This window comes from Primulina tabacum, chromosome 5 (genome assembly GCF_025594145.1).
Source record: "Primulina tabacum isolate GXHZ01 chromosome 5, ASM2559414v2, whole genome shotgun sequence".
Lineage (NCBI taxonomy): Eukaryota > Viridiplantae > Streptophyta > Magnoliopsida > Lamiales > Gesneriaceae > Primulina > Primulina tabacum.
Window position 1 is genome coordinate 8,224,995 of NC_134554.1, and position 19,700 is coordinate 8,244,694.

A 19,700-nucleotide genomic window follows, 5' to 3' on the forward strand; every position below is an offset into this window, starting at 1 on the left:
AAGTGCTTGAGAAATCATGCACTTATTTTTCTTGAATATATATATATTTTTAATGGACACACACACATATATATACGTACCTCACTTTTCTCTAATAATTTCGGGCTGCAACATATTAAAAGAAAAAAAAAAATTCAAAACATTTTACTTTCTAAAATTATGCTTTGCGCACATTACACTCGACCAAACAACTTTTCCAGATACCTTGCTTGTTCTTGTGCCATATCTAATTGCTTTAATTTGTTTGATTTTATTTCCTATAAATATCTAAACATTGTATGCGAATCGCATTCATCGATACTACAATGTTATTTCATTTTTCTTTTATTATATAACACGAAATTATTTTGTAGAGTCTATTCGCTACTGAGAAATAATCATATGATGTCTGCACACGTCAACACAATATCGACCGACAGAAAGGAGATTCCACATTTTAGCCACGACCATCCATTGATTTACACCGAAGATGAAAATCCCAGGAGTCTTTGCAGTGCGTGTGGGGTGGCATTATTGTCGGGTCCTTCTTATAGATGTAGCAAAGATTGCAATTTTTTCTTGCACCAACCATGTTCACAATTGATCCCATCATCAAACCGTATGTTTGGTTCAGACACCTATGCTCTTAAATTGCTAGCAAAGCCACTAAATGAAAATTGCAAATGTGAGAAATGCGGGAAATTATGCACTAAGTTTACTTACGAATGCTTGCATTGGTTTCATCCACCATTTTACCTCCACTGCCAATGTGCTTTCCCTTTGGAGATCAACATAAAACACATCAGTCATCATGAGCACTCATTGGTGGCCCTATGCAAGGAAGCTTCCTTGTTATGTGATGCATGTGGGAGAGAACAAAAGGGGATATTTTTCTCTTGTCCAAAATGTAGTTTCCATATTCATCAGGATTGTTGCTTATTGCCCACTGTTGCAAAGATAAATCATCATCGTCATCTTCTTGCTCTAAATTATTCTCTTTCCAAGTCTTATCTTAGAGATAAGAATTGTCTCATTTGTAACAATAAGATATCCTTGAGCTTCGGTGCATATATTTGTCAATTATGTGATTCTGGGGCTCATCTGAATTGTGCAGCATCAGAATTAGAGGAGCCAGGTAAAACCTCCTTTCATGCTTTATGTTTCAATCTACTTTGGCTGGGATTGTGGAATACAACTTCTTTTGACATCTCTACATTTTATTATATATTTTTACAGAGATAGTTCAAGGATCCATTCTTCCTAGAAAGCCGGATACATTTCCAAGTTTGATAATACGTACGTTAATCGAAAGCAGACAGGATAGTCATGAAATATCCAAGATAGAGAAATACCACAGTGATCATTCTTCTAGGAACGTCGGAGAGAGTGATAATCAACTAGTGTGCAATGCATGTATTCAACCCATAATTTCACCTCATCTTTCACATTATAGTTGCCCACAATCTCGGTGTGATTTTCTCCTCCATCAAATTTGTGCGAGTTTACCCCCATCTGTGGAGGGCTATTTCAGGAACGAACCTCTGGACTTTTTCTCGGAATCAAGGGATTTTTGTTCCATATTTTCTTGTGAGATTTGTGAAAAAATATGCAATGGATTTGGATATAGAGAACAATGGTGGGCTTTAATTGATGCAGAGTGTGTCGCTGCCCCAACCACCATCAAGCACTTATCACAAAGCCCACACCTTCTTGCTTTAACAGTCCCATGGAATGCTAAATATGTATGCTGTGGTGGTGCTGATTTTAGATACTACGCGTACTCCTACATTTGCAGCCTTTGTGATTACTATATTCACGTCTCTTGTGCATTTCTACCGAAAACAGCTGAGCACAAATTTGATGAACATCCTCTTGACCTCATTTACAACCCTATACTTCAAATTCCACACAAAGAAGACGAAGAAAAGCAACGACATTATTTATGTGAGTTTTGCGAAGAAGACGTCAATCCAGAGTTCTGGTTTTATTATTGTGGGAAATGTGATCAATCATTTCATGTTAACTGCATTCCTTCGACTGGGAAATTGTCGAAGATCAAGTTTGGAAGGAAAATTGATCTACCAAGACATGTTCATGATCAACCCGTGGCTCTGACTCGTATGCTTACCATGGGAAGTCAAAGGTGTGGCTATTGTCAGGCTATGATTCAAGGTTTCATAGATGATATGGCTTTTCATTGCTCAATGTGTGACTTTTGGATCCATTTTCTATGCGCAAAACGAATTTTCTAGCGAAAAACATGGTAAACTATTAAAATCTGATCTAATGGAATGATGTATACTTTTTTTTAAAAAAAAAACTTGTGTGAGACGGTCTCACGGGTCATATTTGTTGAGACGAATCTTTTATTTGAGTCATTCATAAAAAAAGTATTATTTTTTATGCTAAGAGTATTACTTTTTATTGTGAATATTGATAGGGTTGACCCGTCTCACAGATAAAGATTCGTGAGACCGTGTCATAAGAGACCTACTTTTTTTTATGCCAGTTTATAATCTTTTCTTCATCTCTTTTATTGTTCCTTTTATTTATTATCACCGATGGAGAATGCATGGTAATATATAAGAGGGGAAATTTGATATTTGGTCATGTGCTTTTAGTGAGATGAAGATCATTTTTCAAAAAACCTATGTAGCCAAGGTCATTTTTAATTTTCGACATATCTGAAAAAAATTTATACTGGACAAAACATGTCATAGAAGTTTTTATTTTATTGATATTTAGCTAGTTCGGTGAGAACAAAAGTATTAGATTATGTTTGGGTAGAAAGATTTGAAATTGATGTATTTAAATATAGTTTAATTGTTTAAATAACTTAGATAAAAGAGATTCAAATTCATCTCTCTACTTATTTACTCTATAATTATACTAATCACAATGAATTTCAATTAAGATATTGGAGTAATTTGAATTTTATATTTAAGGAGTTAGATTTTATATGTTTTTTTTACTTAGTTTTTACATTTATGTCTGGCACACCCGCATCTACAAATTTGCAGAAAACAAATATATGTATATATATATATATATATATATATATATATATATATATTGATAATTTTGAATAAAGGCAAACCATTGAAGAAAAATAGCCAATATCTTCCATTACTGAAAAGTAAATTAAAATAAAATCTTCAAAATATTTTTATTATTTAAAAGTATAATATTTGTCCATGTCAAATACAAAGTGGCATCTGCGTACTACTCAAATCACTTTAAAAAAAAGGGAAAATAAAAGCAATTTATTTTTTACTAGGCCACAGGACATAAGATTCACTCCAAATTATTTCCAATGAATATTTTACCCTCGGTGAGATAATTAACATAGCCAATTATAACAAAGAAAATCAAATATAATAAATAAATTTATACGTAACTTAAAGGTCAGATAGTCCATAAGTTATCAGAATAATTATCAATTTATCATCAAATATTTCAATTTAAATTTCAACTTTGGGAAGCTTGAATGTCACTCTTTAAGGCAGAAACATTTTAACCACTGTTTTTATTAAAAAAATAAATAATCATAACGTTTTGTAATATGACTTCTGAATAATTAAATTTATTTTATTCATTATTAAAATTAAGTGTATCTTGAAAAACAATAAAAGTCACACCATCATGTCAAGCATTCGTCATACCTTAAACAGAGGAATTAATATTTTTGAGAAGTTACTGGAAAGATTAATACATGCATATATGATCAGGAAACAACAGAAAACTCACGCCAAAGAGAATAGAAATTATAATAAATAACTCTTGTTAATTAAGTAATAGTAAAATATATACATATATATGAGAAAAAGAATGGCATAATGGCACATCATTGAAGAAAAATTTATTTTGACTCTATATATTTAAAATATATTAAATAAATAATTGAAACTAAATATATTATAGAGGTAAATTACTGGTAAAGTATTTAGAACAGGGCCACAGAAGAGAATATTCACACCAATTTATTTCTAACGAACAATTTCACCCTTGGTGTATATCTAAAATTGACCGGAAGAAAATAAAATGGGAAAAAAGGAATAGAATATACATAACTTAAAGTGCCCCCAAATTGTCAAAATCATTATCATCAACGGCAAGCCAATCATTTGAATCCTCACTCTCTGATTCTTTATCTCGTAAAGCAGAGTGGCCTGCCTTTTTTTTAGCACCCCGACCTCCCATGTTCTCATTTAGTTGAACCCATTCATTGGCTTCGCCTTTGTCGTCGTTCAATACTCTAGATCCCAAAATCTTTTCTGATAGGTCGTCGTCATCTTCCAAATCACTAAATGAAATATCCTCGTTTTCAGATTGTTTCCGAGCATCAACAGATGTGCATGAACCTTTTTCTTCTTCAGAGATAGTGGACTCAGGTGCCGTGTTATCCATCGGTTTTTTTGCACTTATAATCTCAGATGACGTGCTCTTGTGCTGCGTGTCGCTTTCATCCCCTTCCGAGATATGCCCATGATCAATGTCATGGTTAGTCTCAGAATTCTCAGAGTGGTTTTCAGATGTTTCTTGCATCGTGTTACTTTTATTCTGCAGTTTCTTTAAGAGTGTCTCCCTAGCTTCAACGACCTGCGGGGAACTAAATATTAGCTTACACGGATTTGCAACTCGTTCATGATGACAAATGCATGTAAATACACAAGAAATGCTGGAATCCTCTTTTACTCTAAACAATGGAAAACAAATTTATTGTATGTTTTGCAAAACTAAAATTAAAAACAGGAAGAAAATTGCAAAGAAAGAAAAAGGAAAAGTCAATTATCCTTGACATCCTCAACAAACGAAAGGAAACAACAACAATTGGCATGAATCTCAATAATGTTTCATATTAAGGGAATATAAGCGTTCATTATATATATATATATATATCAAGAGAGAGGGGAGAGAGAGGGGAAGACGAAGTAAATTAGATTCAGGTTGTTTTTCCAGGTTTGATTATACAATAAAGTGAAAAATCATCATCTGATTATTGTCCAACAATGTCAAGAATCTGATAGAAGAAACTTGAGAACGGTATTTTAAGGGAGCGGAGCATAATAAGAGAATTACCGTAATGGTATATAATGTAAAACAATTATCGACTTTTCTTCTAGAGTATAAACATACTTTTCTTAAAGACAAATTTCAATAGCTGAAAAGGTGTGGATCTTGTATTTCTTATAAGTTAGACCCACGAAGATATGATATAAGAAATCTCCATATCAAGCGTAAGTAACTATTTCATTGCTTATTTTATAGCTTCTCAAGATGCATGAAAGGAAAATATACAGAAAAATGTTGGATAAAGAAGCCTTGCCTGTGGGGCTGAAAGAAGCTTCAAATCTTCTTCACTTAACCTGGGAAACAATAAAATAAAATAGATAAGCCAAAATTTCCCTTCAGTAATTTGACTGGAAATCTTCTGCCTTAGTGTCAAAAGCTCAGGCACCAAATAGTTGATATTTGCAGCATGGTCTCTTTGATAGTCTGAGATATCGAAGTCTGCAACAGAATATTCCAAAGTTCAGGACCAACTGATACACTATCCTCAAGATAAAATTATTTGCACTGATGATCATGGATTCTACACAACACTATTGTAGTACTATTAACAGCCAAAATACGATTATTTTTAATTCACAAACAAAAATATCAGATAATATGTCAATGAAATGTAAATGTAGATATCTGCTGGTCTCAAGAGTATGTTGGCCACATTAATGACTTCGGCAGTTTCTAAAACCGAAGAACTGCGAAGCGGTTTTTATATCTAGAGTTCAAGATATTGGAAAGACTTTGGATGTCATACACTGTTCATTTTACAAGCATTTGAACAGGCTGCAGTCTCTGCCCAAGAATATTATTTCTTACTCCTCATTTGTCCTAACTAGTTTATAAGTTAACGACAATTCTGCTTACACATATCACTAGACCACGAGGAAAGGTTTGAGCTACTAGGGTCCGTTAGTAATTACTAGCACGAAACAATCATAAGACAAGGTTATTATCTGTTTTAGTTTCGTAAGAATGCTGAGTTCACTTTCTGAAATCATAGACTCCGCCTACATTGAAAGGTAGAAAAGGCATACTCAATAAACACCTTTCTACAATTATTTTCAGATGTATGGGTATTGACTTTAATGTATAAATTTATTATTTCGTTACTTAATTTGGGATTTATAACTCAATGTTTATATCTGTTAATGATGTTTATTGTTTCCACCTTATGTTTGAAATTGTCCAAATTATTTGAAATATAGCAATTTTCTCCTTCTGTTCACCTAACCTTCGAAACCAGCTCCAAAGACCTTGGCACACCATGTACCCTTAATAACTACGATTGTCATAAGGAAGTATCTTCCACTCAACTCCAGAGTTCAGACATTTCAATAGTATCATCTCAAAAATTATTTCGTTACATTAAAGTGTTTTCAATCCCCTAAAATTGAAAATTCTGACTTCATAGTGCCACGCAGTGGTAAAACAATGTCACAGCTTTCCAATATGAAAACACAAATTCAAAGTGCCTTCTCCATAATTCCTACAAGCCAACAACTAGTATCGCTTAAAGTTGATCCTCTGAATAACGAACTTATTAAATACTAACTACTAAGAGTGTGCTTCCAGTGTTCAAACATATATCACAACAGGTTCACGACATTTAATTGTGTAAAGAGTAAAATCGAAATGAGAAAAAAAAAACTAAAATTTGCATGATTATTACCATCTGCTAAAGAGAGAGGAAAATCAATCCACAATTCTGGCCGTGTAGATAGTTTCCTTACAAAATCCACCACTTCTTCTGTAATTCCCACTGCATCCTCATCCTCATCCTCCTCTTCCATTTCGTCAGCATCATCATCATCGAGTTGTCCTTTGAACAGCAAGAAATTGGAGGTGAGCTTGGATGAAATTAACGAGAGGCCCGATTTAAAGGAGCCCTGAATTTCCGCCAAATCATTCTTAATCCCGGCAATAGCATCCGAAGAAGAGGAAGAGACGGCCGAACTCGAACCCCCTTCCCTGGGAGCAAGAAAGGCGGCGACACCGCGGAACACAGCGGAGAGATCATCCTTCACGCCAGAAGCAGCGGCTCTGGGCAGAGAAGATGTGGGGGACGTGGGATGATCGTAATCGGGATCGTGATCGCGACTATGATTGGGATTGAAAAGTGAAGGAATCCAAGATGACATCTTTTTCCCCCAAAATTGCGTTTATTGTTTTGATATTGTCCCATTATATACGTTCTATTGGAACTAAATCTCATACCCAAATTAACTTTCAAAAAAATTATCTGGTTCAAATCGATTCAAACTTATCAAATCTTACCTACTTTTATATGAGTATATATATATATATATGGAATGAAGTATGGATAGAATACAACAATTTGGAGGGAGGGAAAGTTGAGTTGGTTAAACGTGTGAAGTTTGGGATTAAAGTTTTAAATTCGAATCTTATAAAAGTTTTTTCTATTTAAGCATGTATGTTGTAAACGATCGTGTTCGTGTTTTATTTCTGGTGTATGCTTTATAAATTATTGTAAATATTAGAGCTTATTCAATGTACATCCGAAAGACACTGACTACGAATCTCATTTCAGAAAAAAATGTAACAATTTTATTGAAAGTAGGTACAAAAACTATCAAAGTCATGATTAACTATAAAAACACTTGATGTGGCAAAAACAAAACATGACCTTTCTCTCAATATTAATATTACAACAACTAATTGTGTTTAATCAAACATTCTCAAAGTCTTCCCGAGGAAAACTCATTCAATTAACCTTAAATGTATTAGTTTGATAAATGATTGCCTTTTATTTAGCTCGAGATTATTAAAATTATATTAACAATTAAATAAATTGTTTTATGCATAAGCTTGTAACATTTCATGTTTGATCACTGTGACAATTAGTCATGTTTTACGATTTTTTATATTCTTGTTTTTGTTTAAAAAAATATATATATTCTTTGTTATGATAATAAATTGATGGACTCCTTTTCACAAGCTTATAATATATATATATGGACAAAATTAGAAAATATAAATTTTTAGCATCCAGCACTACCCTTTATCAAAAAGGAAAACAAATTGTGGCTTATGCCGTCTAAGCACATCGTCACAAATTTAAGACGAGATTTTGAGTCCGAAATCAATTAGGACAAACTTTTCTTCTAGCTAAGAAAAAAAACATAAAAGATAAATAAAAAAAAAGAAGCGATGATTTTTTTTAACGTCTATATCAATATGTTTAATGATAAAATAAACACACTGGAGGGAAAAAAAAAAAAAAACTAGTGCAATTTGTTAACAACAAAGTTTAAATAACATATTAAAAAATTTATCGGAATATTTTATATATATGACAAAATGTTATTAAAAAATATAAGATTTGGAAAGTAAATTTCTCGAAAACCAATATACCCAAAAAAAACCATCGAAACGAGGCATCTGATCGTGAATTAAACAATCACTTGACAAATTTTATTCGACGATACACAATCAATTTACACTAACAGAAGTTTTGCTATTGAATAAAAAAAGAATAAGTTTACAATATGAAAGAATTTCTTGCTCAACCGGAGAAAGTTCCAAGAATAATGCAAGCCCAAAAATGTTTATTTCCACTTCTCTGACGCAGACAAAAATTATGGCACACTTAATTATTACACAATGAATTTAATCTATCTACTTCAAATGCACAGCATATGATTACATAAATGAACCTTGTTTCACATATCGGACCAAAATGTCACCCAAGCCTAACCTCGTTTGTATTTTGTCACCTATTTTCTCGTATTTAAATGAGGCCGGAATATGGATTGTTGGCTTGAACTGCCATACCTAAGCCGTAGGAGTGGCCACTGGCAATATGGGCATTTCCAAACGGATTCATGGGTGGTGGTTGTCTCATAATCATCAAAGGTGGTGGTGGTTGTCCCATAAACATCATTTGTTGTTGTGGATAATACATTAAAGATTGTTGCTGATTCGCCATACGCCCGATCTGAACAAAATTTGGCGCAGCAATTGCGTTGGAGCCATAGAATGGATCGTGTGCGACTTGTGGCATCATAGAGTTGGCCATTGGAGCTTGATCCCATGGATTGTAACTCACATTCTGCTGGTTATTTCTTCTGATTGCATCGTCGTACAGGCTATCTAATGTAAGTTTGTCTAGCCCTCCAGCCTTTGTCAACATGAGAGGAAAACACGAAAAGGGGCTCTCATAAGTGCAGTTTCAAAACAAAAAATTAAAATTTTATCGGTGAAGTAACAAAAAAACATCGAGTGAAGATTTGACTGATACCAATTTACTAGAGGCAGCAGTGCTCTCATTGGAGCTTGGAGCAGTAACGAGTGCCAACTCCCAGCCTGTAGTACCATTTGCCAAGTTTGGTCCATTGGAAGCTGGTTGTGCGGGAGAACCTACATCATCAACGAAGCCTTTATTTATATCCACAACATTCAGAAACATATAAACCTTGATTGGTGACCATATCTGAAATCTGTTTTTCGATCCCATGAATAAAAAAGATTTCTTATTTTAATTTTGTTTTTGAATTTTCAAATCTTCCAACGCAATAACTTACTTTCACCATTTTTCAAGATACCATATTATCATATTTTAACATGACATACTAAATAATGATGATTTATAATATTATGTTGTGCTGGCCAGCACTTTGGGATAATTTCTAGAAACATCTGCCATCAACAATAAAACATAACCATATACCAAACATACATCCTATTCCCATAAAACATTTTCTCAAAAGTCTTTCACCAGAATACAACAAAAGGACTCCAGAAAAGACCACACAAACAGTTCAATTTGAAAAAATCTAACCAACAGGTACAATGGCTAATGCCAAAGCATTCTTCTGGTCTAACTCTGTTGCAGCGGGAACAGGATCATTCAGACCCTGTATCAAAGACAAATGTGGTGATTGGTAAAAGCTTGCATTTCTTAAAACAGGAATCTCCGAACTAATAGTGAAAAAATAGATTCAGGTTCTTCTCCTATATCTTAATCACATACAAGCAAATCTGGCGGTTCAGCAGCTGGAGCTTCAGCTTTTACCGGTTCTATTACTTTTACCGGTTCTGGTGGAGGTGGGGATGGTGGACACTCTTCTTTCACCTCTGGACTCTTTTTATATTCTATCGCTAAGATCTCCTTGGGCTTATCATCAGCCTGTTTCATTGGGCACAATTAATTTTAACAATTGTTAAATATATTTGCCAACGATCTTTCCAGAGGAATATATCAATTCAAGCAATGGGACAGCTTTAAGATGTCATAGAACTTCTCCACAAAACAAGATTTTACAAACAAGTTGTATCACGAATTATGCTCACATGAGTTTAGACTTGCAAGCGAGACACAACAATGTAGACTGTGAGCACTAAGCAAGTACTTCACATTTTACCTTTTACCATATGAATATGATTGGGAAATGTTGCTACAACACCATTTCACACTCTCCGATTAACAGATGCAAAGACGGATGTTGAGTGATGGATAATAATTTTTTTTGACAAAAAAAGAAATTAATTAATAAAAATAAAATGTATATCAAAAAAATAAGACATTCGTCTAGTCGGTCTCTAAAAAATATAAATTGACATCCCAATTGAATACTATGTCCCAACATGAAACAGTTCAAAGATTGTTGAGTCAGGCTAACATACCAGACCCTTGCGAACTGCAGAAGAACGTGGTGCCTCTCTCACAAACTCCTCCATGGCTTGAAGAAACGATGCAGGGGGCTATACAACACATCATGAAACAATGAAATGAGATACATATACAGGTCATAACGAATGACAAGAATTATAAAAAAGTAACTAAGAAGTCAAACCTGTTCAATTTTTATGTATCTTTCTCCCCGTTGAAGATCAAGGTTTTTACATACTTCATAGAATTCGGACAATCTTTCAGCCTAGAGATAATCGTGATAAAATTAAATATATCATGACTAAATTATTTTCTAGAGAGATTCCTAAAAGTAAAAATACCAATCAAGTTATATTTTGTTTGATGGTTGTACCTGCACGCTAGCTCTCCTGTATATATCCAAAGCCTTGAGAGCATCAGGCCTTTGCATCTCAAAGAACTATCAGAAATTAAGTCGTCAGAATTTAAGTAATAGAGTACTCGGAGAAAGTCAGAAAAAGCAGAATTTACAAGGGTACCTTGTCTACCAAATTAACAGTACCATCACTAATGGCATTGTAAATTTTAATACTTTCCGAAGCAACCTAAAAATAATAAACATTAGATATGACACATAGCACTGTCCACTGCAAGCTAGTTATTCTGAACATAAACATAAAATATAACTTAATGTACCATTGCAAGGGCCAATTGAATGACATGATTATGAATTGCTGCTCCTTGTGGCTGCATGACATCAACAACATACAAGTTCAACTATCTGATAGTCCACATATCAAACCAAGGTCATCGAACGGACCCTGAAAACCAATATTAATAAGATGACATTCAGAAAAAAATAAAATATTAATTTACCTGGCAGCTGAGCACACGAAAGAGAAGTTGCTGCAAAGAAGGTAGATGCTCGAGCAACTCTGGTGTGTCCAGATCTTTGGTTCTCTGAAATAATACTTGCATTTAGTGGTAATAAAAAAAAACAAATGACAAAAAATTATTTGTTTTCATGCCTCACTGGTTTAGACACAACGAGATTAAGATTAAAGTTCGGGAAAAAATCATTAATTACAAAATTCTGTAATCAGCACTGGCCTCCATAAAGCACATATTCTAACTCGTACCAGTACTTGGCCTTGATAATAATCGGAGGCTTCAACTTATTCTAATGTGATAGGAATATAGATATTAAATCAATTTCAAGCAGAGAGATTTTATTGAAATTTTTTTTAAAAAAAAAAAAAAAAACCAAAGCACGACACAAACATAAAAAATACAGTGAATGTAAAATAAAATAAAATAAAACGAGAGAAAGGGATAGATATCTCACCAGATGATCAGCCTCTATATCATATTTCAGTATTCTAAAACACTCCAGCCTCTCCTCCAAATATAATGTATAGCAGCGTACCCAAGCAGAATAGTCCCAGGCTGGCCAAGTGATGCAGATGCATTTCATCGATAACTAATTATTTTGTGTACCTCTGAAGGACTATCCAAAATAAAACCCGTACCATTTGGACTGGAGTCATCCTTGAAATTTGCCAAGTTAAGAATGTGGCCTCTGCTCCGACCATAATTGATAAGTTCTTCCTGGAATGTAGGATCCACTTCCCTTAGTGCACGATGAATAACAATCAAAGTTTTTAAGGCCACCTGCAAAACAGGCTCACCTGAGACTAAGATAGAGAATAACATGTTCAAGAGCATTATGTGGAAGCTCAATAATAATTTCGTTTCTCAAAATTGGAAGTAGAATGAATATGTGCACGGATATACACAAATACATATAGCCGTACAACTAAACAAAGAATCAAAGATATTAAAAATAAATGATACTGGCTCCTTAACCATTTATAGTTCATATAAACCTTCATAACTACCAATATAGTATATCTAAACCTACAAATCAAGAGCACCCTTTGCTTAGCTGCATCACTATTCTCCACTAAATACACAATGAGTACAAGCATTTCTTAGAAAGAGTAACACGAAAAGATGTTTCATGGAGTGGCCACTGGCCAACAAAATAGCTTAAGTGGAATAGCTGTAGTTTTCTAGAAAGTTAAATATTCATGTAATCTCGGATGTGTATGGGTTGAATTGTTTTTTTCTTTTTATAAAAAAACACTAGTTCAAATCCATGCTAAGTGAAACAAAGGTCGAGAATCTATGTGTCACATGCATTCTCCGCCTAAGTGTTTTGCTTGGACGTGAGATGCCCCAACTTTCCCATCTTTTCCCAATAATCTTTTGAAAGAAATTTGAGCTCTTGAAAAATGATCATATCTTTCCCTTTATACCAGAGTTTTTAGGTTAAAACTTCTTTAAGTTTCCCCATTAACGTTATGACAAGAAGCAGCAGCCGCTGCATGGTAGAAGCAAAATCATACAACCAACTCTCGTACTTAGTTCAACAGCTATACCAAACTTGCACTGTTAGAAAAAGGTTAGAGAACTAAACATGATAATATATTAAACAAAACCGAGATTAATGATAATCTTTATGCAGATATACCGCCCAATTTTGAGTCTTCGACAACCTTCTTGCAAGAGCATGTATGCAATATGCAACATCTGCTCGTGGTTGTGTCGCCAATACACAAGAAAAGACAGCTGAAAATGACAAACCATGATCAGTAAATGAATCCCCCCTTTAAAATACAATCATCGGGAAATAAGAGGCAGATAGGCAATATTATCTATAAATGAATGCCCACCTCTAATGTGTTTCTCTTTTGCAGGGCGTTCGACGTGATTTGTCGCCCTAACAACAGCAATGTCCACTTCCTGTATGAGCAAAAACCCGACCAATATCAGGCATCCTGATTGTTAAAAGTAACCATTTCTATGTAAAATGAATTTTTTTTGATAATAACCTTGTAGTCACTATTAATTTTCGCCAAATTAACAGTGGTGGAATCCTTAAGTGCACCAAGAGTTTTTCTTAAACTGCTCTGCGTTCCCCCACTAAACATTCTCTCTCTTAACTATGAATTCTGAGAAAAAAAGAATCCAAAAGCTGAGTAATTACCATTCCCAACTTCCTTTAACCAATCTTGACTTACAATTAACCAAAAACTGAACATAATCTATCACATGAAAGAAATTTTCAAAATAGCAAACAGTCTATTTCTGCCACATGAATAAAAATATAAGCCATCTCTTCATCAAAATCAAGAAATAAACTCAAACTATCAACACAAGATTCCAGATTATTGATCCTTTCGTACTTCTTTACATAAATTGATATAAAAGCATCCAAGTACAAAACAAAGAAACAAGAAGAAAAACAAAGAACATACAAAAGGAAGCAATAATATGCAATAATAATAATAATAATAATAAGCGGCAAAATATAAACTAAATCACACAAGAAAACCACTTTACCAAAATTCTACAACATAATTCAACAAAGCAACACAAACCCACAAAAGATAAAGAAAAATACCACCAAGAAAATCAATCTGATCATGAACGCTGTGTCAACAAGAAAAAACCAAAAGATCGAAGACGGCGCATAAACCCACCTTACAGACTCAATCTTTCACTCCCGGGGACACAAACAAAAACTCAAATTTTGAATGCAGAGAGAAAATTTTAAAGAAAAAAAACCAAGAAAAGTCAGACCTTGAGCTCAAAAATGAGGGACAGAGAGAGAAAGTTAGGGAGCTAGTCTTTTTCCTTGTTGGCTGTCAGCCTGTACCGAATAATTTTTTCTCATAGCCCGTCGGCGTCCATATTCTGAATATATTTTACGAGATAATACTCATTTTCGTCTTTTTCGTTAACCGTTTTTTTCATTTCAGTCCCTCATGATTTTTGAATGCTTAAATAATCCTTCATGTTTTCAAAATATTCCCGAATTGGTCCCTACCGTTATCCTGACGTTAAGATTAACGTTGACTCATTTACCTTTTACTCCCAAACTCTACAAGAACCCTAATCCCCAAATTAGACGTATGAAGGAAAGGGAAAGGCGAACTCGAAGAAAGGGAAGGGCGAACTCGAAGAAACACCACCGATTCGATGGGGGGTACGTCAAAGGGTTGGGTTATCTTCATGGCTCTGGCCTACCGTTGTTGGGAACAAATTTACGCATCCAGACATGCTTACCATCGATGGAAAATTTTGCTTTGCACATCTCATTTTCAGAGACGGGGTAACCTTTAGAGAATGTAGCAAACATGGTTCTCACGTATAGTGCCAGCTCGTTTGCCTGAACCACGTTGCTTTGGGAAGGAAGGGTGTCTACTTGAATGTTTATGTTAGAGAAGCTTTGCATCAAAGGGTCGTCATAAGATGACTGTGCCATCATCGGGTTCAAACCTAGTGCAGCATGGCCTTGCATGCTCATCTGGCTATCGTTCAAGCTTTCACCAAAACCACCATAACAGGCTTTCTCCATAAATGTCGGATAGTACAGGAATGTATACTTGCTTAATCAGGTTTTGAATTTCATGGTAAGCAGTAAGTCGACGGAGGTGGAAATATTTGAGAGTGAGATCCTTTTACACGATGCTCTGAGTGAGCGGAATTTCAGTTGCTTCAAATTGGAGCGGGAACTGGGCATCATCCATGCACTTGAGGCATGCTATGGCCTCATCAGCTAGTTCGTTGATAAGAAACAGAGGTTGCGACAAGATCTTACTTATGGCATTGCTAAAGCCTAACCGTTCGAACCAAAGCCACAGTCCCATGATCTGCAGGCAGTCTAAGTGATTGCGACAAGATCTTACTTATGAGTCAACGTTAATCTTAACGTCAGGATAACGGTAATGACCAATTCGGGAATATTTTGAAAACATGAAGGATTATTTAAGCAGTCAAAAATCACGAAGGACTGAAATGAAAAAAACGGTTAACGAAAAGGACGAAAATGGGTATTATCCCATAAATATAAACATTGAGCATATATTATACATCTTTCTTCCAGATTGGGCCGTAAGATTTGCCGTAGAATAAACGGGTAGACCTGTGTAGGGCAGCCTTGTTAAGTATAACTTAAATTTGTCTTCACTATAAACATTGAGCCCTGGATCAAATTTTTATGATTATATATTATTATTATTATTATTATATAATTTTTTATTGGGATATTATATATTATTACTGATTTTGACGAAAATTTAATTTAATCCGAAAAGTTTAATCCAATTTAAAACGCACTCCTCAGAAATATCATTTCAGGTCTATGACTTTTAAAATCTTTTAATTTAATCTGAAAACTCTTCCCAAATCCACGAACAAAATAAATCCTAAATGATAATATCATAGAATTAATGTTACATAAAAAAATTAATAGAACTTTTCGAGGATGACATCGATAATTTCGAATTAAAATATGATTTTTGAATATCAAATTAAAGAAATAAATCAAAAGGTCACTTGGAATATCAAATGAAGTATAATGAATTTTGTCCAACTTTTACTATGTCCCACAAACTTTGTCGCGGCTTTCTTGAACTCAGATTTAAATTTTAGTAATAATTTGTTGAGTAGGTATATTGTGAGACGGTATCACGAATTTTTATCTATGAGACGGGTCAACTCTACCGATATTCACAATAAAAAGTAATATTATTAGCATAAAAATAATATTTTTCATGGAAGACCCAAATAAGAAATTTGTCTTACAAAATACGACACGTGAGACCGTCTCACACAAATTTTTGCCTAATTTGTTATCTTCACCTAGGGTTGAGCAAAAATAAAAAAGCGAAACATGATCGTTGAGCTTTCGATTTCTTTTGAGTTATTATATACTATATTAAAAGTGTTTTTCTATGTATTCTAATGATCTATATCTTTATATTCTAAGAACTAACATTTTTTACTACATCATATAAAAAAATATTTCAGAATATGCGTCTCTCACATTTTTATAAGAGTTAATATATATGCTGATACTCTAAGGACTAATTTTTTTTACAACATCCTATGGAAGAAATACTTCAAGATCATGCGAATATCTCACATCTTTATAGAAATTGATATGTATGTTGATACTCTAAGGACTAACATTTTTTACAACATCATATGAAATAAATACTTTCAGGTATAACATTGAATATTCAAACATTTAGAGTATTAAAAAATACAAACAAACAATTTCGGAATAATATCTCAATAAAATATTTTAAAGTTGGATGGCATAGATTTAAATAATTCTATAAGATGTAACCGTTATACTAAAAAATATGAGTTACAGCAATAAATTTGTTGGAAAGAAAAAAGAAAAAAAAGCATAAGTATGTGGTCAAATAATATTTTTTACATGATCTGATATTCGTATAACAAAATTGACTCGTGAACCGTCTAGTTTTTTGTAATTCGTATGTTATTCATATTACATATTAGGTAATTGCTTTACTATATTATTATTAAGCATGAAGATCTTATAAATAATTTAATTTTTGGTGCTATGATTTGTTTTTCAATGTTCTTTGTAATTTTATATATTATCCAATATTCCAAAAACAAAAAAACAAAAACAAAATTATTGTAGTAAATTCACTAAAATATAATAATTCAATTTTATTCAAATTTAATTGTAGAGAAAATTTTATTAGAAAACATAATAAATTTAAAATTAGATAATATCATAATATTTAAATAATTATTAGAAAATATTATAAAAATAATAATCTCTAAAGATTTTTAGTTTCAATATAATCTCTACATACAAAAAATATTAAATATTAAAATATAATCCACGAATGGTGTGTGTGAAATTGTACTAGTATTTATTGAATAAAAACTAAGTTAATTTATAGGCAAGAAAAAAAAATAATTAAATCCGAAGTGAGTTTTAGATGTAGAGAGTTCAATAATCTCATTGCTTTCAAATACATCAACCACTACACATGCCTCAAATAAATCAAATACAACATAAATCATATTTCTATTTATAATAATAGATACAATCATAATGTTTCAAAGTATATCTATTTCCCTAGATAAATAAAAATAATAATACGATAAAGAAATATTTTATTTATTATTGCATAAACATCTTCGAAAAGACCTAGAAAAATATTTTCGAAAACACCTTAAACTATTTTCACCGCGATAATACTTAATTAGTGAGCTACAAGTTTAAATAACTCATTTTTTCGGTTTATAAAAGTTTAAATAACTCTTTTTTTAATTGCAATTAAATAATTCAAATTTTACTAGCGTAGTTATGTACCAAGAAAAATGGGTTTTTGATTCTATTTTAAATTATTAAATTTTTTGTATCTATAATAGATATAATATTTAATTCGTATGACACACAATCATTGTTACTTGCTAGTTTTTTTTTTTTTTGGTTATATTAAGATGTCAATGAATTTATTATTATACCTAATTATGATTTTTATACATAAAATATTTATAAATATTATTATATTGTAGTAAAATTACGTCACTTCAAAAATGTTTTCATTTACTTCCAAAGTAAAAAAAGCAACAATAAATTACAATATCTATTAGGCTTTAATTTCTACCCCAAAGTTTTATCATTTTAGGGATTTAATCTAGGATTATTTTTCCGAAATCGACGTTTCAATATTATAAATTATAAATAAGAAGGAAAAAAAAACAATATACAATGGTTCATTAACCCAAAGATCCGTCTGGTACTACAACAAGAACCGAGGGAGAACAGGAGAAGTAGAGTTATCCCCGCAAAGAAAAAAGGCAAAATCGATGGTCCAACAGACAAAAATATAGAGTGTTAGCTTATGTTTGAGAACAGTAAAATCCTAAATTTACACTTTATTTCCACAGCAAAAATTAGGCCATATGTGCAGCAGCCGGCAGGGATTCAGTTCCCCTGTTTCAATGAAATTTATAAACTCTCAATGAAAAACACTGACTATTGGACTTCGTCGTAATTACCACCGTTTGGATGCTGGGATCGATGACATGATAATAAGAATTTATGAATGAGCGTGATAAAACGTAAGATATGGATAATATGATTATTTTTATTTTTATTTTTATTTATTGTTGAACTCGAGCCAAACTTATATCATTCGCATCATGTCCGAAGAATTTGGTTAAAAATTAATTCAAGACTTCATTACGCGTTTGTGTTCAGTTAATTTTGAATGGATTTCGAAGTCTGTTTTATTTTATTGATTTGACTCTACTCTCTCCTTCTCTCTCCATTTTAATTTGGCTCTATTCTGCCGACACAAATTACATGATTTACTCACTCACTGCACAAGTATGTAACAAAGAAAAAATCCATCAAGCATGCTTTTAAACATGACTACTTTTTGGCATAAATAGCGCATTAGCAGTTAAAGCAACGTTAGTTTTGTGTAAAAAAACGCAGTATCAGTTTGTTGATGGGAAAATCACAAAAATAATTTCATATATATAATTTTTCAAAATATAAACTCCTCGTTTTATAACATATATCCTGTCATGCTTAAGAATATGTATTTATATAATATCTTCAAGTCTAAACTTTATCCTACGTTCAGAACTATTATAAAGAAATATTAATATATTTTTTAGATGTATAAATTTATATACCTACTTTTTAAAAAGAAAATTCAACCAACATCTACTGATTGCCCATATGGTCTGGGGACCCGATGGGGTTTCGTTCCCGTTCTTCATTTCCTTCTTCTCGACGGCATTTTTGGTGTCAAGACCAGTAGGGTCGTAATGTAGGGGAGGCAATAGAAGGGTTCAATCAAAGAGATATTTGAGCGATTCCCCTGCCAGCCAGGCCAGAAATGAAAAGATGGGGCAAACAAATTTGTTCACGGGTTCTTAAATAGGATCTGGCATATCCCTTTTCCACATTTAATTTTACTTTTAATTTTCCAAAATAAATTTCTGAATCATGCAAAATGCAACCATGTATCATATCATATCATGGTTTTTATTTCTTTCTTTTAGCATCTGCTTTTATTTTTATTTTACGAAAAATTCAAATTTAGATCTTTTGGATGAAGTGACGTATATAAATTTTACATTGGAATTTAATGTAATGTCATGAATATCAGGAAAATCATGATATATATATAAAAAA

General features: G+C 32.8%; 3 protein-coding genes across 4 annotated transcripts; 1 reads left to right on the forward strand and 2 right to left on the reverse strand.

The window, feature by feature from the left end:
• Positions 1-287: 287 nt before the first annotated feature.
• Positions 288-2,323, forward strand: LOC142546164 (uncharacterized). Its single transcript, XM_075653716.1, has 2 exons — positions 288-1,114; positions 1,216-2,323. The coding sequence occupies exons 1-2, from the start codon at positions 382-384 to the stop codon at positions 2,229-2,231; spliced, it is 1,749 nt and encodes a 582-aa protein (XP_075509831.1). The 5' UTR covers positions 288-381; the 3' UTR covers positions 2,232-2,323.
• A 1,553-nt stretch (positions 2,324-3,876) lies between these two features.
• LOC142546165 (uncharacterized) lies at positions 3,877-7,253 on the reverse strand. The gene is made up of 3 exons (XM_075653718.1): positions 6,713-7,253; positions 5,306-5,490; positions 3,877-4,578 (listed from the first exon to the last, which is right to left on the reverse strand). The coding sequence occupies exons 1-3, from the start codon at positions 7,179-7,181 to the stop codon at positions 4,051-4,053; spliced, it is 1,182 nt and encodes a 393-aa protein (XP_075509833.1). The 5' UTR covers positions 7,182-7,253; the 3' UTR covers positions 3,877-4,050.
• Positions 7,254-8,589: 1,336 nt separating this feature from the next.
• LOC142546166 (putative clathrin assembly protein At5g35200) lies at positions 8,590-14,418 on the reverse strand. 2 transcript variants are annotated; one of them, XM_075653719.1, is made up of 16 exons: positions 14,297-14,418; positions 13,546-13,665; positions 13,387-13,456; positions 13,185-13,282; positions 12,181-12,322; positions 11,997-12,097; positions 11,528-11,611; positions 11,348-11,398; positions 11,191-11,256; positions 11,046-11,111; positions 10,857-10,937; positions 10,687-10,764; positions 10,034-10,189; positions 9,842-9,917; positions 9,302-9,420; positions 8,590-9,181 (listed from the first exon to the last, which is right to left on the reverse strand). In XM_075653719.1, exons 2-16 carry the CDS (start codon positions 13,642-13,644, stop codon positions 8,792-8,794), a joined length of 1,677 nt encoding a protein of 558 aa, XP_075509834.1. In that variant the 5' UTR covers positions 13,645-13,665; positions 14,297-14,418; the 3' UTR covers positions 8,590-8,791. The 2 variants fall into 2 exon arrangements, with proteins under 2 accessions (XP_075509834.1, XP_075509835.1); XM_075653720.1 differs by having other exon boundaries at positions 14,197-14,375.
• Positions 14,419-19,700: the final 5,282 nt, after the last annotated feature.

Coding starts and splice junctions, on each gene's coding strand:
- LOC142546166 (XM_075653719.1), bottom strand. CDS start 13,644: ATGTTTAGTGGGGGAACGCAGAGCAGTTTAAGAAAAACTCTTGGTGCA. Junction 11,257..11,347: donor TTCAATTGGCCCTTGCAATG/GTACATTAAGTT, acceptor TATTATTTTTAG/GTTGCTTCGGAAAGTATTAA. Junction 9,421..9,841: donor ATTAGCCATTGTACCTGTTG/GTTAGATTTTTT, acceptor TTGATGATGTAG/GTTCTCCCGCACAACCAGCT.
- LOC142546165 (XM_075653718.1), bottom strand. CDS start 7,181: ATGTCATCTTGGATTCCTTCACTTTTCAATCCCAATCATAGTCGCGAT. Junction 5,491..6,712: donor TCCTCTCTCTTTAGCAGATG/GTAATAATCATG, acceptor ATTCTGTTGCAG/ACTTCGATATCTCAGACTAT. Junction 4,579..5,305: donor AGCTTCTTTCAGCCCCACAG/GCAAGGCTTCTT, acceptor AGTTCCCCGCAG/GTCGTTGAAGCTAGGGAGAC.
- LOC142546164 (XM_075653716.1), top strand. CDS start 382: ATGATGTCTGCACACGTCAACACAATATCGACCGACAGAAAGGAGATT. Junction 1,115..1,215: donor ATCAGAATTAGAGGAGCCAG/GTAAAACCTCCT, acceptor ATATTTTTACAG/AGATAGTTCAAGGATCCATT.